Source organism: Ranitomeya variabilis, chromosome 2 (assembly GCF_051348905.1).
Source record: "Ranitomeya variabilis isolate aRanVar5 chromosome 2, aRanVar5.hap1, whole genome shotgun sequence".
NCBI classification, from domain to species: Eukaryota; Metazoa; Chordata; class Amphibia; order Anura; family Dendrobatidae; genus Ranitomeya; species Ranitomeya variabilis.
In genome coordinates this window covers 451,442,516-451,468,091 of record NC_135233.1, presented here as the reverse complement: position 1 = coordinate 451,468,091, position 25,576 = coordinate 451,442,516, and the positions used below count along the sequence as shown (strand labels likewise).

General features: G+C 43.5%; 1 protein-coding gene across 3 annotated transcripts in view; it reads left to right on the top strand.

Annotated features, from left to right (window-relative positions):
* LOC143806577 (AMP deaminase 3-like) overlaps nucleotides 1-20,689 on the top strand; it is a 46,659-nt gene extending 25,970 nt beyond the window's left edge. For 2 of the 3 annotated variants that reach the window (XM_077287267.1, XM_077287269.1), the window contains exons 3-15: nucleotides 676-895; nucleotides 2,697-2,862; nucleotides 4,827-5,043; nucleotides 7,455-7,584; nucleotides 8,922-9,116; nucleotides 9,885-10,016; nucleotides 10,592-10,755; nucleotides 14,097-14,223; nucleotides 14,421-14,584; nucleotides 14,890-15,010; nucleotides 17,033-17,206; nucleotides 17,653-17,763; nucleotides 18,779-19,090. In XM_077287267.1, coding sequence (XP_077143382.1) covers nucleotides 676-895; nucleotides 2,697-2,862; nucleotides 4,827-5,043; nucleotides 7,455-7,584; nucleotides 8,922-9,116; nucleotides 9,885-10,016; nucleotides 10,592-10,755; nucleotides 14,097-14,223; nucleotides 14,421-14,584; nucleotides 14,890-15,010; nucleotides 17,033-17,206; nucleotides 17,653-17,763; nucleotides 18,779-18,958 — 2,101 coding nt within the window. In that variant the 3' untranslated portion in view covers nucleotides 18,959-19,090. Of the gene's footprint in view, nucleotides 1-675; nucleotides 896-2,696; nucleotides 2,863-4,826; nucleotides 5,044-7,454; nucleotides 7,585-8,921; nucleotides 9,117-9,884; nucleotides 10,017-10,591; nucleotides 10,756-14,096; nucleotides 14,224-14,420; nucleotides 14,585-14,889; nucleotides 15,011-17,032; nucleotides 17,207-17,652; nucleotides 17,764-18,778 lie in introns of all 3 variants that reach the window. The other variant, XM_077287268.1, reaches the window with a different exon arrangement.
* Nucleotides 20,690-25,576: the final 4,887 nt, after the last annotated feature.

Sequence of the window (25,576 nt, the reverse complement as noted above, 5' to 3'; positions counted from 1 at the left end):
GGCCGATGACAATGATGGCTGGCCACATGATTGTTTTGGGGCCCATAGGCTGGGGGGCCCGGTGCTGAACAGCCTCCCCCACTGCTTGACTGTTGTCCCCTCACTTCTCCCAACATCTAATGTTTGTGTAAGGCAGAAGATGGGAGAATATGTAGTATATGGAGCAGGCGAAAGATAAAACCTCTATATAAATATTAGACACCTGACCGGACCACTATATTAATATCAGACCCCAGACAAAACCCTTATATTAATATCAGCCCTAGACCACACCCCTATATTAGTATAAAATGTGTAAAAATGTTATAAAAATAAAAACAAAACAGGCGAACACATTTGAAATAGACTTTTTAAAAGACACAAAGAAAAGGTGCAATATAAAAAGACGAATTAAAAAAGGCTAAAATACAATAATGAATCGAGAACCTAGATTTTGATAAATTGATCAAGAGAGGATCCAATTTTACAGATGATTGAAAAATTGCAAACGGATGCGCCGAATACACAACAAAGGTCAACGATTCATCAGTTGGGAAATGTCTAATTTTTCCCATTGGATCGCCATCCACTGTACTCTGTTGAGCTGATGCATACAGTTCCTCTAAACAATAAGCTGATTGTGTACATAATAAGAACCATGGATACATTCTTCCTTTTTCATTTTCTTGGATTTAGGAAGAAAAGTTTCAAGATTATCCGATCCCAATCTTTGTCTCTTCAAATGCCCCCTCTTGACTGGAAGACGCAGTCCACCATCACGCCAATTCCTTCTCCTTCGATATCTCCAGACCAACCGGCCCATCCCATTTTACGATGTGCATCGCAGGCTGTTCAAGTGATGTATGATGTCCCCGAGTTCCAAAGAGTCACCATAAGTGGAGACTACTGTGCTGGGGTAGGAGCATTGCTCATGGCTTGTAACTTGTTAAACATAATTGCTTATTGCTCAATAAGGTTTGGCTGTGGGAAGAGTAAGGTGGCCATACACTATATGGGTATAGCTCTAAACTATACAATGTGTTTTCAGTGAGCCAGTGAAGCTAGCTGCCATCAGACACTTCTGATAGCAACTTCTTGCCTGCAGGACCCAAGGATCTAACAAGCTCCACATGCATAAATGACTGGTTGTTGATCTAGCAGATTCACATAACAATTAGCCATTTGCGCATGGTCAGGTTTAGTCGAAGATCTAGTTGAACAAGGAACCGGTTGAATAAAGAACTTGTTAAGAGATGGTTGGGTTGAATACTGTCTGGATGAAGAGTTGGTTGAGGGAAAGTTGTTTCGGTGAAGAGTGGATTAGTTGGACGAAAAGTTGGTTGGATAAAGAGTACGCTAGCTTCCAGAGTTGGTTGATTGATCAGTTGGTGGGCTAGCTAGTTGGATGAAGAGTTGGTTGGTTGATTACATGGTTGCGTTAAAAGCTAGTTGGTTGTTTGGCTGGTTGGCTGGAATGGATGAAGCGTTAATTGGGTGGTTGGTTACATGGTTAGATGAAAAATTGGTTGGTTGAGTGGCTGGCTGGTTGGATAAAGATTTGGTTAACTGGTTGGTTATATGGTTAGATGAATAACTGGTTGATTGAGCTGCCAACTGGTTGGGTGAAATGTTAGTGTTAGTTGGGTGATTGGTTACATAATAAGATGGGAAACTGGTTGTGTGGCTGGCTGGTTAGATGAAGGGTTATGGCCCTCATACACATCAGACATATGTCGACTGAACCTGCCAATATCTATGGGTTCATCTGATGGACTAATGTTTATGGGGGGTGCCGGCCAACTGATGGTCGGAAGAAATGTCGATTAGTGATGAGCGAATATACTCGTTACTCGAGATTTTCCGATCACGCTTGGGTGACCTCTGATTATTTTTTTAGTGCTCGGAGATTTAGTTTTCATCGCCGCAGCTGATTTACATCTGTCAGCCGGCATAAGTACATGTGGGGGTTGCCTGGTTGCTAGGGAATCCCCACATGTAATCAAGCTGGCTAAGAGATGTAAATCATTCAGCTGAGGGGAGGAAAACTAAATCTCCGAGCACTAAAAAATACTCGGAGGTCACCCGAGCGTGCTCGGGAAATCTCGAGTAACGAGTATATTCGCTCATCACTAATGTCGATCAGACCTATCCAATTAATCGCACTGTTCTCCTTTGAGATGAGCCACCAGCTGACGTGTCAGTCACAACTTTCTCATAGAGAACACAGGAGTGCTTGGCGGAGGGACCACTCCAGTGTATTGGATAGTCCGCTGAGATGACTGTTGGCCGAACGATTGGCTAAAGCATCATTCGGCCAACAGCCACAGCCATCTAATGTGTATGACCAGCCTTAGTTGGGTGGTTGGTTATATGGTTAGATGAATAACCAGTTGGTTGAATGAGTTGCTAAATGGTTAGATGAAGAGATATTTTGGTGGTGGTTTATGTGATTAGATAAGTACGGTAGTTAGCTGTTTGAAGAATTGGTAGTTTAGGTGATTGATTGGATAAAGAATAGGTGTAGTGAAAACTTTGGTTAGTTTCATAAAGATTTGGTTAGTTTCTTGAGTGGAAATAATATGTTAACATTAATTTTTCTCCAGACTTTGATGAATGCTATCTGAGCACCGATTTATTTTTATTATTGAAATCTGACATTTGTATGAGAAATTTCAGCCTAAATTAAATATTCTTTAAAAAAATCCTGTTATCTACAGGTTACTGTTGATGATTATGAACAAGCTGCCATTGGACTTGCTAAAGCTCTCCTAATACGGGAAAAATATTCCCGGCTGGCATATCACCGCTTCCCCAGAACCACTGCTCAGTACTTGTGTACCATGAATGATGAAAGCTGGAAGCTGGAAGATGAGGTGTTTCCAGGTATAGGGGTCACTTTTTTATATCAATTTTGTTCAGTATGTGATTGCCCCATAAGTCTTCAGCTCCATGTCTACAACCAGTACAGTCAGTGCAAAGTAAATTGTTGTTCAAAATTAGCCATTTGCACATCACCTGCTCTTGTACATGGTGGCTTCCAGAAGTCATAATGGGGGCACTTTGGCTGGATAGTGCGACATCTGGCTGTGGCATATTTAATAGAAGAACTTTCTGGTTGCAGTACTTAAAGGAATGCATTATCATATCTTCACATCCCGCTCAGTGTTTTCTTCGCTTTGCTGTTGGGCCCAGCCAATACCAATTTGTAGTCCTCCTTTTCAGTCTGACCATGGCCCACTGGTCATCATGAGCTTCTTGGCCTTCTTCGCTCCACGAGCATTGTTGCCATCCCCTACCTGGATGATATCATGATAAAGGCACCGTCCAGAGAAAACAACTTGTAGAGCATTCACATCGCAACTCTGTCACTCTTTGGTTGAATAATTGACTATCTGAAATTGTCTCTCTTCCCTTTCGAAGTCTAACTTTTTGGGCATGTTCTTTCAACACTCCTTTGGCCGGGATTTTTCTCCCAACAGAAAAAGTCCACACTCTCCAATATGAAGCATTGTCTCTTCCAGAACAAAGACTCGATCTGAAATTGTATGTGAACACAGGTTATCAGAGGTATTCATGGAAGCAGCTCCATATGCCTAATTTCATACTCTTCCTTTTCAGTGAGCGATCCGGACGCGATGGGTCAGGTTGAAGGATTCTCTGGATCAGCAGATTTCTCTTCCATTTGAGGTCCGTCACCCTCTTCAGTAGTGGTTCTGCTCTTGCTCCATCTCTCAGGGACAGTTTTTCTTACTGCTCCATTGGTGAGTTGTTTTGATGGATACTAGTCTCCATGGCCAGGAAGACATCTTCTAGCTTGAGCAGTTCAACGAATATGGATCCCTCAAGAATCTACATTCCCTATCAACGACCCAGAACTTGATGGATACTCCTCTCTCTCTCTGATGTACTAAATTAAGCCCTTAAAAGGTCACCCTGAGAGCATCCGAATGGACAACATAACAGCCGACACCAACTTACATCACCACGGAGGAACCAGGTGCACAGCACCTATGCTGCGATTATTTCAGATTCTACTTTGGCCAGAATAAAATGATCAGACCTCCCGGCATCCACATTCCAGGAGTGGACAGTTGAATGACCATTTTCCTCAATCACAAAAGATTTAGCCTAGGAGAGTGATGACTTCAACCTCAAGTGTTCGCCAAACTCTGCTGTAGATGGACATCTCCAGATGTTAACTTCATGGCATCCAGGCTCAACCACAAGTCGTCAAGTTTAGTTTCCAGGTCCCAAAATCTCAGGGCTCTGGTGGTGGATGGTCCAGTCATCCTCTAACGGCAAAGCGAAATAAACACTGATGTGTTTGATAAATTGGGATGTGAACGTTGGCATGTTGATGTCTATGTAAGACTTGAATTCTTCCTCTTCTATGGCCCTGTGTCCTCCAATGGACAATACAAAAAACAGGCTTTTACAGGTGAGGAGAAAAAGCCAATTTTGATAGAAATTATTTGAAAAAAAAAGTTAAAGTATATTTAACATAAAAATCTGATCTAAACAACAAGTCTTTTTCTGGTGATAATATAGGGGCAATCTTTGCCCTAATTTTTAATGCTCCCAAAAAAGTCTTGACTTCCCAAAATGAGATAGGTTGTAAGTGATGGTCATGGGGCAATAATTACACCATCCTTTATGTGTTTATGAGTAGGAAATTGCACAAAATATAATAGAAACTGAACGTAACATTTCTAATACAATGTAAGATCAAACCTGGAAATCTTTGCGGATGTTTATGATGTAAAAAATGTAGGGATTGTCCCAAGTAAAGGACTTCATGTTTCATCCGATATAAACTCTAGGTTTCTCCATCCTATTTTATTTTACAGTCTTTAACCCTCCACCAGGGAATGAGGATCCTTACAATTTAGAAAAAGTTCCTCCAAATCTTTACTACGTTGTGAAAATGAGAGGCGGGATCCCATATGTTTATGACAACAAGGAGATGGCAGAAGCCAACGAGCCGAGAAGTTTACCATATCCCGACCTTGAGACCTACACTCTTGACCTCAGTCATATCTTGGCTCTTATCGCTGATGGCCCAACGTAAGTCAAAAATGTAATGTATTGTAGATCTCTATGGGTTGTTCTAGTAGTGAAGACTAATGGAGGTAACAGAAGGGCAGATATTCCAACTGATCCATCTGATATTGGGGACCATACAATGAAAAAAATAAAAAAAATAGACTCCGATGATGGGTCACATTGCATATTCTACACCCAAACCCTATTATTTACTCATGTTGTGGCTTTCTGTAGCAAGGGACAGCCACTGATAAATAAAAGTTAGTGGAGCAAAGTTAGTGGAGCAAATTTCTTACCTCTCCACCGGGGCTAGATTGTAGGAAGTATATATAGAAGACCATGCCCTGGAGGAGTCACAATCTGGATGACCTAATGATCTCCACCACTCAGTCTTATGGTTGGGGATCCTATCGCATTAAGAAGAGGTGGAGAGGCAGCCACTTCTGTGTGTGTCTGCTATAGGGTCAATTGGGCTTTAACAAATTTTAGTTTGACCGGTCATGGGATGTGTCATCCACATTTACATGTAGTTGTCTTCTTTGGCTCGGAGAAGGAGCATATGAAAGTTTTGACAAACTTCTCATGTAACTCTCCAGAATGAAGAGAGTAGAGCCAGCAGGCCGGGCGCCTGACAGTCGTAATCACTTGAACCTATGATACATTGTGTTGGCAAGCGACGTTTTCCCACTTGTAAAGAATCTTGAACAGGTTCTTCTGGTTTTGGAAGTAAATGTTTGGATCTGCCCAGGACTCGGAATAATGGAGAGATTAATACTTAGCTTATGATGAGTCTCTGCTGCATGCCACAAGCTTGTAATAAAACAATGGTCAATATGACAGCTCGTCACATGATCTATCCAGCGCTGACAGTGACAAAGACATTCCAGAGAGGTCTATTGTAGACAAATTAGCTTTATTGTCTCCAGGAAAAGTGATGCACTAAATATAGTAAATACTTATCCAGTTTATTTTGCTGAAGATCTTTTTTTTCCTTGCAAGCAGTTCAGTTGCAATACAAAGCTGCAGTGTAAGGCTATGAGCACACGTTGCGGATTAGCCTCTGGAATTTTTTGTGCGGATTCTGCATCTCTTGGCAAAAAAAGCAGGTGCGGATTTTGTGCGGATGTGCTGTGGATTTACTGCGGATTTTGTGCGTATTTCTTGCGTTTTTACCCCTCTGGATTTCTATAATGGAATGGGTACAAAAACGCTGCAGCTCAGCACAAAAGAAGTGACATGCTACTTCTTTTAATCCGCAGCGTTTCAGCACGGAATTTTCGGCACCATTAGCACAGCATTTTTTTTTTTTTATTGATTTACATTGTACTGTAAATCACTTGCGGATCTGCAGCGTTTCTGCACGGTAAAAAACGCGGCAGATCTGCAGGAAATCCGCAACGTGTGCACATAGCCTAAAGCATGAGAAAGGGAGAGACTTGTAGACTTAGGGTATGTGCACATGTAGGTGGGATGTCTGCGGATTTTTCCGCACCTGTTTTTGTAAATCCGCAGGTAAACCGCACTGTGGATTTACTGCGGAATTACCACGGATTTTGTGCGGATTCCACCTGCGGTTTTACACCTGCTCCATAATAGGAATCCGCACAAAGAATTTACATGCTGCGGAATAAACAACACAGCGTTTCCGCGCGTTTTTTTCCGCAGCATGTGCACTGCGGATTTTGTTTTCCATAGGTTTACATGGTACTGTAAACTCATGGAAAACAGCTGCTTATCCGCAGCAAAATCCGCAACATGTGCACATAGCCCAAGGTTATAAGACAGGACATGGATTTAAGACTATGTAAGACCCTAATAGACAATGAGGTTTCTAATTTCAGCTGTGTGTAATAGAGCAAAGTTGTAGTGTAAAGCATGGGAGAAATACAGAGCTTCCGATGAGAAAGAAAGAGTATTTCCATCTAAAACATTAATAGACGATGCAGCTGAACTCAAGTTGCTGATGGTTGGTGTGTCCTAATAGAGCAGCGCTGCTGTATAAAGCATGGCAGGAAAGATCATCCGTCTTGGCCTATTATGAGAAAGGATATATAGTATAAAGCATGAGAGAAGGACAAAGCTAAGTGCTAAGACTTCTATAGACAATTCAGTTAACCTGGAGTCACTGATCTTAGCTGCACCGTACTAGATCAAGGCTGTATTAAAAATAAATTAGCAAGACAGAAGAAGGTTAATGTCATGTAATCCAGTACGATCAGTTGTTGGCCCACTATGCAGTGACCACTGACTGACCACTGAGGATACAATTCCAGCCTATAACGTGCGATGTGATGTGAAGCCTGAGAGCCATTGCCAGTGGACACAGCTATGATATAATCGCTTGGTGCTCTCTGTGGGCTGGTGAGCTGCCAGATCTGCACTATAAAAATAAGAACATTAATCCTTATTATTTTTATCAACGTTTCCCACAGAAAAACCTACTGTCACCGCAGGCTCAATTTCTTGGGATCCAAGTTTAACCTCCATGAGATGCTGAACGAGATGTCGGAGCTGAAGGAACTGAAAAGTGTCCCTCACCGTGACTTCTATAATGTCAGGAAGGTATAAATATAAACATCAAAATCAATATATTCGTATTCTTTTTACTAATACGAGTGATCAATGATGCACTCATCGGCTTTTACTTTAAAGGAACCCATGAATTAAGGGTCATTAGATGAAACCCGGGTAATGGGAAGAATAACCAAACACGCATGGTTATTAGAAAGTCATCCAGTTTGGTTAGACCTTGATTGATACTTTGTTGGGACGGTGTTTAAATAGTTTGGTGACCAGTGATATTTGGTAAGATTTTTTTTATATACAGTGGTCGTTGGTATTTTCAGAAGGTCATTAAATAAGTCATAAACTCTGTTTTAGGTAGTCTTTGATACTTAAAGGTGTTCATCAAATGAGATAACAGTTTTGTTGTCTGGTCATTGATACCTTGTTGTGATGGTCAATAAATCAGTGATACAGTTCAGTTTGATAGTGCTTGATACTTTGTTGTGATGGTCATTAGATGAGATAAAGTTTGGTTTCATGGTCATTGATGTGTTGCCAAGATTTTTTCTTTAGAACCAGTGGTTGGTGGTATTTTCAGATGGTCAATAGATCATTGGACACATTCTAGTTTAGGTAATCTTCGAAGAATTGCTGTCAGCCAAATGAACGTGGTTGTTACAAAAGTCAGACAGTTTGGTTAGATGGTGACTGATACTTTGTTGGGGCTTTGTTTTTTTTTAGAATTGGTGATCATTGCTATTTTCAGATGGTCATTAGATCATTGGAAAAATTTTGGTTTAGGTCATCTTCGATACTTGGTAGGGATCGTCATTAGATAACAGTTTGGTTAGGTGATGTCTAATAACTTAGAAGTTATCAGAGACTACTCAACCAAACAGTTGGTTGGGTGGTTATTGATACGTTGGGATGATCAGACATACAGTTGGGTTGATGGTGTTTGAAGACCGTCATAAGAAAGTATCAAATAAATCCTGAAGTTTGGTTTTGATTGTGCATTGACCAGTTTAGGGCACATAGATTATCCTTGATACGATTTGGTCATATGACCAGGAAATATGTGACATAGGTTTGGCCAACGTAGACATTAATATCCGTAAGTTTCTGACAGAAATCATACAACTTGGCTTGTGTCGGCAATGATGATTTCACCTAATTGTTTGGGAGAATGTCATTCACATTGGTCTTGGGTGGATAAGTCCTTTGGAGACCTCATATTTATCATTCATTTGGTCTTTAGATTTTTGCATGGTATGACCATGGATGATATGGACATTGGTCATTTGGTGATCTTCAGTTCAGTAATTCGGTTCTGGAATGATGGACACTCATTGAAAAAAGGGGACAATTGACCATCTGGTTTTCGGTATCTTCAGGTGGACACCCATATTCACGCTGCTGCCTGTATGAACCAGAAGCATTTGCTCCGCTTCATTAAACACACGTATCGCACAGAACCGGACAAGGTGGTCACTGAGAAGAATGGGAAGAAGATGACACTCAAACAACTATTTGAGAGTCTTTACATGGATCCGTACGACCTGACTGTAGACTCTCTGGATGTCCACGCGGTAACGTATAGTTTGTGATGATCTGGGGAAGCTCTATAATTCTACAACTAGTGGCCGTCCAGTGGTTATGATGTGGACCTCTGAGATAATAGGTCAGATCTTTGACTTTTTTAGGACTATATCAGTGGTCCAGATGTCAGAGATTGGAGAAAATACCCATAATAATGTCCACATTTCATATGCCAAAACTTTGGCAACATAGGACTGTGATCAGTCAGAGCGAGTATGTCTGCAATCTGTCAGCCCCTGAGATAAGAAATCAGAGCTTCTACGTCTCCAAACTCTTTATCTAGGGTCCGTACACCAGAATGTTGAGCTAATCAGTCTTAGATCTGTCCGGGTTCTGAGAAAGTAAGTCAAACTTGGACTTTCTGGAACTTTTTGAAATAACCGCAATCATATCTCAAAGTTGTAAAATAATAAGCCTGAGATTTGTCCCGGCTTAAAAAACAATCTTAAATGGTCACCATCATTTTGACAAATTTTGTATAAAACAATTTTACAAGCAAAAATGAGCGATCGTAATATATCTTAGGAGAGAAATCTGCTTCTTTCCCCACTTATGAGACACTTCTTTCCCACTTCCTGCCTCCTGAAGTGCAGCTTAAATCTCTTTTGCGCGAGATGAAATCAACTGAGGGATCAGGTTACAGCCGCCTATTGAAGTGAATAGAATTTGCCTTTTAAGTTTTAATTTTTTTTTTCTGGGGTTTTTCAAAAATTTTTGGGGAGATTCTGTTCAATAATCGATTAATGCTTAAACTACAGGGACGACAAACCTTCCATAGATTCGATAAGTTCAACGCTAAGTATAACCCCGTGGGAGCGAGCGAGCTCAGAGACCTCTACCTGAAGACGGACAATTACATAGACGGGGAGTACTTTGCCAGGATTATTAAGGTAGGGACCCCACTGACATGTGATTACCGGTATATGCTATATTCATTCATGCTCTAGTCACTGCATCACTTTACACCTCTCTGAGTCCCACACCTCTCCATGGATTGTGTCTGGTATTGCTACTGATCCCCATTTAATTTAATTGAGCTGCAATACCAGACACAACCCATGGAGCGATGTGGCGCTGTTTCTTGAAGAAAGCAGCCATATTTTTCTAATTTCATAAAACCCCTTTAAATATTCCCCTAATTAGTTGGTGCAATCACAAATTTACAGTATGGTTGCTAATTACGGTGTGGGGCCCCTGTAGAAGCAATGACAATGGGGTCCCCTTCTGGTGAATGTTTAACTATTCAAACTCTGTGTTTTACTTTTTCTTTTGCCCTGGATGAGTTATGAAGGTCAGACCCCCCCCCCCAGGTTACCTGTAAGGTCCTGTCACCATTAGGTCTTGTACCTTTTCCCTTCTTCCAACTTCAGTGCACCTTTAAAAGTCCAAACTGAAAGAGTAGCCGTGGTTCTAACTTATTCTTCTTGTTTTTTTGCATTAATGCGCCCTGTGTCTGTCTGTTCAGGAAGTGGCTCGAGAGCTGGAGGACAGCAAGTACCAGTACACAGAGCCTCGGCTATCCATCTACGGCCGCTCCCCCGATGAGTGGGACATCCTGGCCAAGTGGTTCATCAAGCACAAGGTCTACTCCCCCAACATGCGCTGGATGATCCAGGTGCCTCGGATCTTGTAAGTCATTTATGGATCATGTTAACGCTAACACTATGAAGCCCACCTGCTGCCCAGTGATTACTCATGAGTACAAAGGATGATGTTGCGTGCGCGGCGGAACCCATTTTTATTAGGAGGAGGATAAATCTGCTTATTTCTCCTCTAGATCTGATCTTTCGTTCTCAAATTTCTCAATTCACTGAGCGCAGTGAGTGCAGACTTTCCGATTACTGAAACAGAAGAAGACAGTTGGTGCTCGAAGTTTTATGGAGATTTCTCTGATAAGATGTATTACAAAGTTGCTTATTTTCACGTGAATTATTGATTTATTTAATACAAATTAAAATGACAGTTACTCTTTAACTATAATTAGGATGTAGTGGGCCTGGGTGATACAGGGGTTTCCCATGCAAGATTGACAGACGGATGCAATTGCACCCAGTTGTCCATTGAGGAACTTTACACCCAAGGAAGCAATGAGCTTGAGGGTCACGACCAGCTCACATCAGGCAACGGTTTACTAGAAAAGAGGTGGACAGTAGTGATGAGTGAGTGTACTCATGGCTCGGGTTTTTCCGAGCACACTCGGGTGGTCTCCGAGTATTTGTTAGTTCTCAGAGATTTACTTTTTGTCGACGCAGCTGCATGATTTACGGCTGCTAGCCGGCCTGAGTACATGTGGGGGTTGCCTGGTTGCTAGGGAATCCCCACATGTATTCAAGCTGTCTAGCAGTCATAAATCATGCAGCTGAGGCAAGGAAACTAAATCTCCGAGCACTAACAAATACTCGGAGACCACCTGAGCATGCTCAGAAAAACCCGAGCCACGAGTATACTCACTCATCACTAGTGGACAGTTCTCCCTTTAGTGACACTTGTGGCAATTAGCTAAAATTGTGACAGTCTGCTGGCAGTTTCATCAGCAGCACTTCCTTCAGCTTGCAAAAGTCTCCGTGTCACTAACTAAACAGCGCAGTTCACACTTTCTCAGTGTTCACAAACAATCTGATGAACAACTCTTTAGCGGCAATGTCCTGCGACAGCTCGCTTGGTGGCTTTGCACGCTATTGCAGCCTTTAGGGTATGTGCACACGATGCAGATTTAGTGCAGAACTGGTGCAGATCTGCAGCAGAAACGCTGCAGAACTGCACTGTGATTTACAGTACAATGTAAATCAATGTGAAAAAAAAAAAGCTGTGCACATGGTGCAGAAAAATCTGCGCAGAAACGCTGCAGATTTCAAAGAAGTGCATGTCACTTCTTTTGTGCAGTTCTGCAGCGTTTCTGCACCCCTCCATTCTAGAAATAAAATCGCAGCTGCGGATTCTGCCAGGAGATGCAGATTTTGAGCCGAAAATTCTGCACCTCTTTTCTTAAGTGTGTACATAGCCTTACAGCTACTGCACAACTGCATCCCTCTCCTAGCAGGCTCTGCTGTGGCACTCCTTTATGCAATTGGGCATGAGTTCCAGACTCCTCTGGTGTGGCGGGGCCTCGACACTTTTAGGCAGTTATCTGGAAGGTGCACGCTTCACAAGCAGGAATAAGTCCCTCAATAATGCATCAATCCTTGCCCTTCATTAACAGCGTTTGTCTTGCTGGTGTCTGCTCTCTTTCACCTAAAACAGACCTGATGTTCTGCTCCTCCAACTGGAGTTTTGTTGCTATGTAGTCATGTAGAAGCTCAGAGGTGGAGCCCTTTAATTGGGGGTGTTTATGCACCTCTTAAAGGTGCCAACATTGCTCTGACACATCTTCTTCGGGTCACTGGACCCGATCATCCTCAGACTTTCTGCAATTCTTCCAGCTTCGTCTGCTAGCAGCCTAGGGGAGAGCACAGTTTGGACCAAAGGCGCAACCATTCTGCTGGTCCGAACTGTCAATCTTCATGAGCACACTCTACCGGCAAAGTAAGAAACCAGAGGCGGGAGCGGTGTGCTCAAGTAGGTTCAGCTTGAGACAGCCTTTAATACATGAAAAAACTGTCTAAATATAAACGCCATAAAATAAAAACACTGTCAAACCTCAGGACTCCCAGCAGTAAGCTTGTGTCCAAACCAGGGACCCAATAAGTCTGCCCACCATGTAGCCACAAACACCATGAGCTATCGACAATGCTGCGCCTCGTCCAGAAAATAGAAAAGCCTCTGTATAGACTTGATTTCAGCACCGGCTGTGGATCAGGAGTCATTTTGTGCACTGCAGCCTTTCCAGTAATAGGCTGGGCTTAATTGTAAAGGAAATTCACATTTTGCTTCCTGTGGTTTGGAAACTTGATGCAATCTCAATAAAAACATAATCTCTCCGGACCATTAACACAGAGATATGATGCAGAGGAGATGTGCAGACATGGAGCCCATTATCACTGATGCCGCCCTGACGCCTGCTTCTCATTTATGGGTAGACAACATTTTCTAACTGTAAATGTGCTGCCCCTGATGGTAGAGAATGGGAACTGCAATTACGGGTTATACAACAGGAGTGTGGAAGCCAGAAAAAACACGACCAAAAGAGTCATAAATAGCACAAAGAAGTTTTTATTATTCCATACAAAAACAAAAAATAAAAAAAAATAATGTAGGACAAAAAAGGCACAAAGTGGGAAGCATGTGCATACAGCAAGCAAAGTGCAACTGTGCAAAGCCTTGATGTGCAGACCAAGGAAAGGATCACATTTAGATCTCTTTATGTATTATCAAAAATAGGGAAGCATGTATAGGGGTACTACCCGTAGAACAAATAGTAAAGAGTAAATTGGAGATCATCAATTAATCGTGGTACAACCACTGAACAATTGATAAACATTTTGTGTTCAGTGGTTGTACCACGATTAATTGATGATCTCCAATTTACTCTTTACTATTTGTTCTACAGGTAGTACCCCTATACATGCTTCCCTCTTTTTGATAATACATAAAGAGATCTAAATGTGATCCTTTCCTTGGTCTGCACATCAAGGCGTTGCACTTTGCTTGCTGTATACACATGCTTCCTACTTTGTGCCTTTTTTGTCCTACATTATTATTTTTTTTATTTTTTGTTTTTGTATGGAATAATAAAAACTTCTTTGTGCTATTTATGACTGTTTCTGTCGTGTTTTTTGTGGTTTCCACACTCCTGTTGTAGTATTTGGTGCCGACTAGTCGATAGTAAGTCCTATGATGAAGAACAAATGATATATGATGACTAATCAGTGATAAATATGTTGTTACATACCATTTTTTTCTTTCTAATTACGGGTTATATCAGATTTGAAATTAAACTTTACTTTTCCCATAAATGTGGATTATGACATGTAAGGCCGGATAGCAGAATAACAATAATCATGAAGAATCAATGTCTGTTTTTTTCCTTCCAGTGACATTTTCAGATCGAAGAAGATTCTTCCAGATTTTGGCAAAATGTTGGAAAATATATTCTTGCCACTATTTGAGGCGACAATTAACCCTTCAGATCACAAAGAGCTCTACCTATTCCTTAACTATGTAAGTAAGAGGGGTGTCCCCTTCCTGTGTATATCCAGGGTTGTTCCCCATTGCATATATCCAGAGTGGTGTCCCTTCTTAAGTATATCTGGGGGAGTCGTCCCTTGTATATAATCAGGGGGTGTTTCTCCTTGTGTACATTCCGGGTGCCCCCTCTCATGTGTATCCTTCGTTGATCGGCACATTTGTGATTCCAGGTCACGGGCTTTGACAGCGTCGACGATGAGTCCAAACACAACGATCACATGTTCTCCAACAAGAGTCCGACCCCCGACCAGTGGACACACGAGCAGAACCCCCCATACAGTTACTACCTGTATTATATGTATGCCAATATCATGCTGCTCAACAACCTGCGCAAGTAAGTGACCCCCACCCCTTCAAGACTGTCCCACCAAGTCAGCATTGGCAGGAGAATCCCTTTAAATGGTTTCTCCTTGGAGTTTGTGCAGTTTTTGTGTAGACCCCCTAAGTTAGAGCCCCTCCAGGGCTTCCAGATTCCCATATCTCACAGCAATGCTGTTGGTTTCTCCACCGACTTCACTTCCGGGGTCCCCTTTGCTTTAGAGATTAATGGGGTCTCTGGAGTGAAACCATCTGTGGTGCTGGGCGGCGATCGCTGGTGTGGAAGAATTGCAATGATCATTGACGTTTTCCATTTCTCAGGGAGCGGGGGATGAGCACCTTCCTGTTCCGGCCTCATTGCGGAGAAGCCGGGTCCATCACACATCTGGTGTCGGCCTTTATAACTGCAGATAACATTTCTCATGGATTACTTCTCAAAAAGGTAAGAATTAAAGAAAAAAAAGTTATCGGGATCCAATGCTGGGGGTTGTAGTGCAACCAAGGCTTTGTATTTGCTGCTTGCAAATTAAATATGTCCTCTGTACTATACATGTAAATGGTGAAACTATAAGACAGATTCAGGATTCACCACTAAGACCCCCATCTATCTGGAGAACGGGGCCCTGTCACACCTCTTTATTCAGTTGGGTGGGAGTGGTGCATCCCCTATAATTCTGCTCAAAACAATGATTAATATTTTGATTGTTACAATTGTATCCAGTTAAGACAAACTGCGAGAGGCAACAATCTCTAAATGTTTTCAGCTGAGTTACTGTGGCATGTAAAAGTTTGGGCACCCCTGGTCAAAATTACTGTTATTGTGAACAGTTAAGCAAGTTGAAGATGACATGATCTCTAAAAGGCCTAAAGTTAAAGATGACATTTCCTTTGTATTTTAGGCAAAATAAAAATAAATTTATCTTTTACATTTTAAAAATTACAAAAAGCAGAATGGGTCTATGCAAACGTTTGGGCACCCTTGGAGATTTGTATGCTCAGATAACTTTAACCAAAGTTTCACACCTTAACTAGCCTGTTCGGGTTAGGACTTGTTCAGTATCATCGTTAGGAAAGGCCAGGGGATGCAAATTTTCCAGCTTTATAAAAACCCAGCCTCCTCTAACCTTCTACCAAAATACATCAGCCATGGGTTCTTCTGAGCAGCTGCCTAACACTCTGAAAATGAAACCGGTGGAGGCCCACAAAGCAGGAGAAGTCTATAAGAAGATAGCAAAGCTTTATCAAGTTGCCCTTTCCTCAGTTTGAAATGTAATTAAGAAATGGCAGTCAACAGGAACAGTGGAGGTCAAAATAAATTCTGGAAGACCAAGCAAAATTTCAGTGAGAGCTGTTAGTAGGTTTGCTAGAGAGGCAAATCAGAACCTTTGCTTGACTGCAAAAGATCTTCAGAAAGATTTAGCAGACTCTCGAGTTGTGGTACATCGTTCTAATGTTCAAAGACACCTGCACAAACATGGCCTTCATGGAAGAGTCATCAGAAGAAAACCTCTCCTGTGTCCTCACCATAAAATTAAGTGTCAGAAATATGCAAAACAACATCTAAACAAGCCTGATGCATTTTGGAAAAAAGTACTGTGGAGCGATGAGGTTAAAATAGAACTCTATGGCCACACTGATCAAAGGTATGTGTAGAGAAAGAAGAGCACAGAATTTCAGGAAAAGAACATCTCACAAACCATTAAGCATGGGGGTGGATCAATCATACTTTGGGGTTGTGTTGCAGCCAATGGCACAGGGAACATTTCACGGGTAGCGGGAAGAATAGATTCAATGAAAAGAGGATGGCTTCTACACATGCATAATAATCCTAAACACACGTCAACATCCACAATAGATGACCTCAAAGGGAGCAAGCTGAAGGTTTTACAATGGCCCTTACAGTCCCCTGATCTGAACATCATTGAAAATCTGTGGCTAGAGCTAAAAATAGCAGAGAATGCAAGACGACCCAGGAATCTCACAGAACTGGAAGAATTGTCCAAGGAAAAATGGATGATAATCCCTCAAACAAGAAATGAAAGATTCTTGTCTGGCTACAAAAAGCGTTTACAAGCTGTGATACTTGCAAAATGGGGGCTACTAGGTGCTAACCAAGCAGGGTGCCCAAACTTTTCCATCTGCTCATTTTCCTTTTTGTAATTTTTAAACTGTGAAAGATGAAAATATATATATATTTTTTGCCTAAAATACAAAGGAAAGGTGTCATCTGTAACGTTAGACCTTTTAGAGATCAGTTCATCTTTAACTCTCTTAACTGTTCACAATAACAGTCATTTTGCCCCGGGGTGCCAAGACTTTTACATGCCACTGTAAAGAAGAATGTTCTTATTCACTGACAACAAGCAGGAATAAAAGCAGAAAGTGTATTGAGTGTTTGTAAAGTTGTGATTTTTCTGACTGTGTGAGCAGAGCCGTGGTCACCCGTGCCATCCTTTCTCCCCAGAGCCCGGTGCTGCAGTACCTCTACTACCTGGCACAGATTCCCATCGCGATGTCTCCGCTCAGCAATAACAGCTTATTCCTAGAATACTCCAAGAACCCACTGCGGGAATTCCTGCATAAAGGCCTGGTCGTGTCCCTGTCCACAGACGATCCCATGCAATTCCACTACACCAAGGTAGGAGCAAGGAAGAAGTGGGGCCCCTCGCCTCCCACCAGATAAGCACATACTTATCTACTGAAATACTCTGTGCTGCTGGAAAGACCTGCTTCTTCAGCTATGTACTCTGTCAGTAATCGCTCATAAAATCAGTACACCCTGCTCCTGAAATACACTATGCTGCCGGAGACCTTGCTTTTCCCATTGTGTAATTTTGTTTGTGATCTCCCATGAGATCAGTGCACTCTTCCGCTGAAATACTCTGTGCTGCTGAGAGCCCCACTACTTCCACTATGCTCTTTTACTCTGTAATCTTCCTTTAGATCACTTTTAGACCTGTATTCTCTCACAAGATCAGCTCTCTCCTCTCCTGAAATGCTCTGTGCTGCTGAGGACACTGTTACCCTCTGTCGTCCTCACCGTACCTGTGTCCTCGGTAATGCATATTTCTATCCATGGTATAGGAAGCCCTGATGGAGGAATACGCCATCGCTGCCCAGGTCTGGAAACTGAGCACCTGCGACTTGTGCGAGATCGCCAGGAACAGCGTCCTGCAGAGCGGCCTCTCCGACAAGGTTAGGACATAAGAACCCAATGTGGAGTCTCCTTGAGTCACAATACGATTTTGGGGTTTTCTTTCACACCTGGTTCAGATCCAATAGAAGTGACGACTGTCAATCACACCCTATTACAGCTGTAGAAGGGAATCATTATTTAGAAGGACTTTCCACCTATAATTAAAATTTCAGGATTAAACAATAATGCTTGGCTAGCCTACCCGGTTCCTCCTGGTTATTCCCTCTGGCATGGTTTCTCTCATTCCCAGCCCTATTCCTAGCCCTCTATACACACTTTGCTTTGGTAGTCTGAGACACCCCCCCGGTTTGGCCTGAGACACTCCCCCTGGTCGTCCGGGCTGAGGCACTCCCCCTGGTCGTCTGAGACTCCCCCAGTGGTCTGGGCTGACACACTCCCCCCGGTCTGGGCTGACACACTCCCCCTGGTCTGGGCTGAGACACTTTCCCTGGTCTTGGCTGATCCATCAAATCTGATGGGACATACAAATCTGGGACAGAGGTTCGGGGAAGCTAGTGAAGAAGGGAGACTATTTAAAATTTAATTTTGTTTGGTTAGGTGGTAAGGGTGTTGTTTAGTAAAATGAAAATATATTATCAGGTCATGTATCTAATGTACGGTATTTGTCTGCAAATTGTATCGGACTGTGTTAATGGCGTGTCATATGCTTTAATAAAAAATACATGATTTAAAAAAAAAAAATAATTTTGTTAATTTAACCCTCTCCTAGCCCTAAAGAATCCAGGAAAAACGTCACCCACCTTGCCGATGTTTTGCTGGATTTGAGCCAATTGAAACCCCAAAATTTCACTTTCTGCAGAATCTGAATTTTGGGGGAAATCTGTAGCAAAATTGATTTCGTAATGGATTTGCTGGGATGTGATCCAAGACATATATGATCCCCGAGAGGATCCCAGGAGGCGGCAGGGTGCAGCTGACCGGGGGTCGGTTTGGGGCGACGTTTTGACATTGGGTCACACACTGATCCTCATCTCTCATCCTCTTGTCTTCCAGGAGAAGAAGCATTTTCTGGGGGAGAATTGCATGAAGGAAGGTCCGGAGGGAAACGACATCAGGAGAACCAACGTGGCTCAGATCCGCATGGCCTTCCGCTACGAAACTCTGTGCAACGAGCTGAGCTTCTTGGCCGACGCTATGCATTCTGAGGCTTTACCCTTGGCTCAGGCACAATGAGGAGAACCAGGGGAACGTCCCTTCATTCTGGTGCCTACAAGCCAACATGGATGATGACGATGATCATGGACGTCATGTGTTTTCCTCCAGGATTTCCTGTTTGCCTGTCACCCTGGAGAGTGAATTGCTTTTTTTTTCTAGCACCACCATGGAATCTGGTCACCATTGCCGGACCCCCTCTTCCGTTATCCACCACTCAAAACCTTGTGGTCTTCTGTCTGCCAAAGCTCGCTTATATAAAATACTGAGAATGTGAATAATGGATGGTAATTAAGGGGCACTCTGTCTACAATCACCTGTGATCTCTTTATCAGACATTTGTAGACAGGGAGACATGCGAATACAAGCTATTTCTCCCTGGTATCAGCTGACAGCAGTGTTAATCGAGGGAATGAGTGCCAGATGCTGTACAAACCTCTCTTCCGCCGTTGATCATACTTTACATAACCATGCTGGGTGCACAGGTTGGAGCCTAAGGGGGTGTTTAAAAAGGTCCTTTTTTGGCAGTTTTGAGATCAATACTATTAAATACGGGTGATAATTAGGGAGCCCAGTTGGAGATTTTGTATTGGGGGCCCATGAGCTTCAAATTACACCACTGTCTTTAGTGTTGGGAAAATCCATGCGTGTCACCGATCAGTTGCTTTTTAAAGGCACCTGTCACCAGGTTTTTAGCATCTAATCTGAGGGAAGCATAATGTAGGGACAGAGACCTCAATTCCAGTGATGAGTCACTTACTGGGCTGCTTGCTGTAGTATTGATAAAATAACAGTTTTATCAGCAGATGATCACTAGAGGACTAGTAAACCTGCTGCCATGTAGTCCAATCCCGCCCCCACCACTGATTTGCACAGTGTACACAAAGTAGCCAATCAGATGTGTGGGTGGGGTGAAACAGAGCTCAGCATTTAGAGAACTCGTAGATCTGCAGCAGAATAATACAGGGATTTTATCAAAACTCTAGCAAGTAGCCTAGTAAGTGATACATTGCTGGAATCAGGGTCTCTGCCTCTATTTTACTGCTCTCAGATAGAGTAACAAAAACCTGGTGACAGATCCCTTTAAGGCCGTTTGACTCATCCATGTGAAGCCTCGTAGGCATATGAGGCTGTTGCGTTTGGGTCTGTACTCGGGCCATCCAAGCTGGCCACACACTCGAAAACAATGTTTCTTCCAACTCCCCAATTGGTCAAAAGTTCATGTGTTTTCAACAAGGAAAAGTCGCTGTCAGACTCCTCTGGCAGAGGCAGGTCTCCGACGAAAACAAAAGGATCGGGTATTGAAATTCCATCTGTCCGATCCGTCATTTGGGTAAATAATAGCTGCTTAAATACGGATCAGCACTCAGCTTTCCCAGGTCCCTGAATTACCCGACGTGCCTAGCAATCTAATAAGGAGGGGACGTATCACAGGACACTGAGGCCAGTTTGATTTTCAGGACTCAGGGAAAGAAGGGTTAAAATCCCCTCCTGAGGGCTCCAATGGAGGCCATCCGGACTGGTCCTATAAACAGTCACTGCCGCAATGTTTCAGCTATAACCTAATAGTATCGCGACAGCATCTGGTGGATCTTCATTTCACCAGCCTGCCGCCCCGCTTCCCCGCTCAGTGGTGCACCGCCATCTCTGCGCTTATTACATGGATGTAACGCTCGGCCTGGTGCACATTTTACACATCTTGTACTTTAAGAGTGTTATTCTGCCAAAAAAAGTTGTTTTTTTCTATGTTTTAAACAGAAATAAAAATAAAATCAGAAACCAAAGTGTTTGGCGTTTTTATTAGCTGTATCATATTTCAAGCAGAACATGGATCCAACCGCTGAAAACGCCCCCTACTGGAATAAAGGATGCAAAACCGGTAAACCCCTTTAGGCACAGAAGAATGGGGGGAAAAGACCTGCCGTGATGTAATCGTCACTTTAAGAACAGCATGTCACAGCAGTATATTCCTCGCACAAGAAGCACTCCCCAGGACCCACTCCCCTGCTTGTATTGTATCACACCGTCCTTTTTTAATAAAATATATCTATCTATCTATATATCTAAGAAATAGAAGTTACTGCGTTAATATTTAAATTAAAAATCATAAATTGTACAAAGAAAATTATAAAAGTTCAGAATAGTTATAGTTTTGTTAAAAATGATTTGAAAACAAAAAACAAAAAAACATTAGTTTCAAAATGGTTTTATTTATTTTTGGACAATTAAAAATACATACAATTTTTTTTTTATATCTTAAAATATTTCCAGTAACAATCTCTTACTTTACAAAGGCAGTAATGTAAGGATGTTTAGCGCTTAGTGTACAAGGCAAAAAGGTCACATAAATGAATTATTATCATGAGCGGCATCAGATACAAAATAATAAGTAAATCCGAAGTAAAAGAGGCGGCCGCAGGGAAGTGATGTGCGGTCATGTGACCAAGTGGATTGCGCTCCGCAATGGCGGCCTCCTCTGTACCTATACAGTGTAGTATATTACTGCTTCTTATAAAGTGTAAAAAGTGAACGTTACAAAGGAGCAGAGCTGTAGTGTAAAGTATGGGGAACCGACAACAGCAGCCTGGGCCTCCAGGAAGCCAAGCAATTGCGAAGGAAACGTAGCAAATAAGCGTTCCCTCCGTAGTGTACATGGGAGACCGCTAGCAGACATCCCGGAAGGGAGTACGATTATTCAGTGTAGTCTCAGGCAAGTCTTAAAGGGAAAGGGCTGCGGTCCCCTCATTAACGAAGGCGACAGGGAAGAGTAGTAGCCCCTCCAAACACCCCAGTAGTCACACGGCAATCACTGCCGCTTCTCTAAAGTATCTGTGATCACAGAATTATATGCTACATGTACGCGTCCACAAAATAAACAGAAAAATAGACATTTATTGCTGATTACTTTTATGCTATTTGCAGACAGAGTTTAGTTTGCTCGTATTTTAAAGAAGGAAATTAAAAAAAACACACCAAAAACCACCTAAAAAATGCTTAAAAGACTCTTCCTGTTTGTGCAACTATTTTTTCAGAGGTTTTTTTTGCACTTTAAGTGCTGAAAAAACACCTGGTGGGGAAAACAAGAAAGTGCAGGTCACGTCTTTGGAGCTGCTCCTGATTGAATCTGCTCCAATCAGGGGGAACCTAAGGGGAAGAGGGAACTTAAAGGAGGGGTGCAAACCTTTGGGGGGGGTGGAACCCTCAGGGGGGACCTCAGGGGGGTGGAACTTCAGGAGGGGAAGCTCAGGGGGGTGTGGGAACCCTCAGGAGGGGTGGAACCCTCGGGGGGGTGGAACACTTAGGAAGGGGGAATCCTAAGTGGGGGAGACCTTGGGGGGTTAAGGGAGGGGCTGGAACCAAACTCTTCCAAAACTGCTCCAGGAAACTAAGCTTTTTCCACTAGAAAATTTGTTGTTTTTGACCATCTAAAAAAAACCTCTTTACACGGCCTCATAGTGGTCCCCTCACTAGTGGTCGGCTTCATAGTGTAAGCCAAATATCACCAAGATGTCTGTTGTTTCCCTCTGTACAGGATGCAAAAAGTCCGATCCTGAGAATTGCATACGTGTTAAAGGGAGCACAAGTGCACACACTCGACCTCTGCTCCATTCACTGCCTATAGAACAGAGAGAAAACCGAGTGTCGCGCTCTCCTATTTCCAGCAGTGCCATAGACCATGAATAGAGCAGAAGTAAGGCCAGCACTCCTCCGCTCAACTCAAGACCAGGCTCCGCAGATCCTCGCACCTAGGGTACAGAGCGCCGTTGTTAATATCTCTGGGGGGCTGCTAGCAGTCAAACACTCAGATGTCAGAAAATTATCCCGTAGTCTATGGAAAAGGAATTACTTGCGATTTTGGGGGACAACCCTTAAAGAGCCCTAATTATTGAAATTCCTGAAATGAACTATAATGCTATTTATATTTGAGCCACTAGATGGCAATGTAGTTACTCTCAGCTGCAGACAACATGGGGCAATGCACACCATGTGACTTATCCCTCCTGCACTGAATGCTATGAGCTGTTATTAATCACCTATTTATACTCCAATGTTGGCAGAGTCAATATTTTAATAAATTTAAATAGTATTTTTTTACATTTTCTTTTTATAACTGTATCCAGCATGGAAAGTTATAAAACTTTGCCAATCACATTATTAGGGAATTTGACTACAGTCCTGTAAAGAAAAAAAAAAGGCATGCAGGTGGCTTTAAACCCCGGCTCTTCCCTACTTTTCTACTCTTAGCTGCGTTGATATCAGAACGTTCCCATTTGGAGTACAGATGATGGCAGTGATGGGTCAGCTCAGCACCAACCCTGGGGATTATCTGACTGATCACTGCCATCATCTGTACTCCAAACGAGAACGTTCTGATATATTAATGCAGCTGAAGGCAGGGACATAGACTGGGGGAAGACACTTACGTGCCCAATAAAGTGATCGGCAAAGTTTTCACAATTTTCCATGATGGCAGTATATATATATATATGGGATAATATATATAATATAGGGATGTTGTTACTTTCTCCTATCACCACTAATGTGGGGGCTCCAGTGCTCTATGGCTGTGCCTTACACCGGAGCGCAGCTCTTGGGACGTTACGTCCTGTATACTCCAATCTTCACATAGGAGTCACGGTGTCTACAACGTGGCAGCCGGCACTGACCCATCAGTTCCCAGTAATCCCAGCACGGGACCAATACCTTCAGGCCCATAATGTGGTTTCACCCAATGAAAATATAAATCACGCTGAAATGTGTGACATCGAGGAGATAAATAATAAAATCCTCCTCACCATTATACACATCCGGCGTCAATCAACCCCAAGGACCCGATGAAGATGGAGATAGATATCTATATACAATATCACAAAGAGCAAAGAAACGTTTCCTAAATCTATCGAGTTCAGATATAAAAACATCTGGAACAAAAAACATCAATAATTTAAAAAGTGCGAAGTCGCTGTCACACTATATTACACTATCTCCACCACCCCGGACATGACATCATAGAATTAGATCACCATCAGCGTCTCGCCCTGTTAGGGCGGGTTCACACATAGCTGTGCAGCGCCCCAGAGTCCTGGTCGTTGCAGTACTGTGGCTCCGCCACTAAGGGGAGCCATGGTACGTTCGATGGCACTGAAGGAGTTCCTCCAATCAGGTATCACAGACACCAATATGTTTCACAGCTGGGCCTCCGGGGGGAGCTAAGGGTGCTATTCATTAGGCCACTCCCCACCATAGTGGGTAAACTGGGGGTCAGGCAGGAAGTTAGACAGAGAACGCTGACGGGATTGAACGGAGCAACACCCTGTGGCAGGGGGTGTTGTGAAGGGAGAGACTGTAGGGTCTCTGCCAGGGGTGGGATCCTGGCAGAGGCTTGGCATTGAAAGAACGTAACGGGTCCGCGCAGGCTCCTGGAAGCGGCGGGACTCAAGAAAGGACTAGAAGCGAGATAGATTGTGCTGAGTGAGAAACGAGATCAAGCAGAAGGAGAATACCAGCAGGGGTTTTGTTGAAAGAGGCAGCACCCTGCTGAGGCGCAATACCGGTGGCCGGAACGCCGAGGGAGTGGATTAGAATACAGCTTCAAGCCATACTCCAAACAGCGGCAGGACAGTCGGTCTCAGGCGGGCTGTCTACCACATATCACCTATGAAGTCTTGGGGGGCAATTGCGGGAGAGGGGCGACTCTAGGGTCCCGGAAGAACTCCAGGCCTACCTGACAAACGGGTGCCATTCCAACCTGAATACAGGGAAGGGGTGGATTACAGAGGAACATCAAATCGAGTTGTGAGGGAACTTAAGAAACAGACACAACCGTTGTGGGGTTACTTTCCGTAAGCACAGCAGGGAAGGACTACAACACATAGCGCTAGAAGGAAGGCACAGATTTCCACCTGAGAGGAGAACTCTGGAGGTGCCATTGGACCGGCCGGACTTGCGTAGCCTGGTGAACCGTGTTCTGGACTGAGGACTCAGAGATCTCCAGTAAAGAGGTAAAGAGACTGCAACCTGGTGTCCTCGTTATTTACCGCGACTTACACCCCACAACCGCACCGCTAAATCGCTACCATTATTACCACCTATTTCACCGGACGTCCCCCACTGACGGACAGGGCCACGGACCGGGTCTAGCCACCGTGACAACCCCGAGACTGAGAACTAGAGGCCCGGCTCCGGGTACCCCTCGGCCCTGCGGCGGTGTGGGGGCGCGCCGCAGACTTGGCGTCACGAACAGGATCTACTTAAGCCTGAAGAATCAGGTCATGTGTGCCTAGAGACTGTGATTTGTTGTGCTTGGACTGTACTTTATTACAAAGACTGTGCTGCGCCAGTTGCCGCCAAAATCCGCCGCCATTGCAGCGCTGAGGAAAGCGCAGGAAGAGAAGAGGGGCGTGGAGTGGGCGTAGACGAGCTGGAGAGCGCGAAGAATAATGGCCGCCCAGTCTAAGTATTTTTGTGTCCTGAGGACGTGCCCGTCAACTGCCGAGGTCCGCCTCCTGATTCTGGCCGGAGGGTGGAGACCATGGGGACGGGGCCGCCCACGGAAGAGACCGCGGGAAGACGACGCGGAAGAGGAGAAAAAGATGGCGACATTCAGAGTACCACGCGGAGCTGACCCGGCTCGGCCTG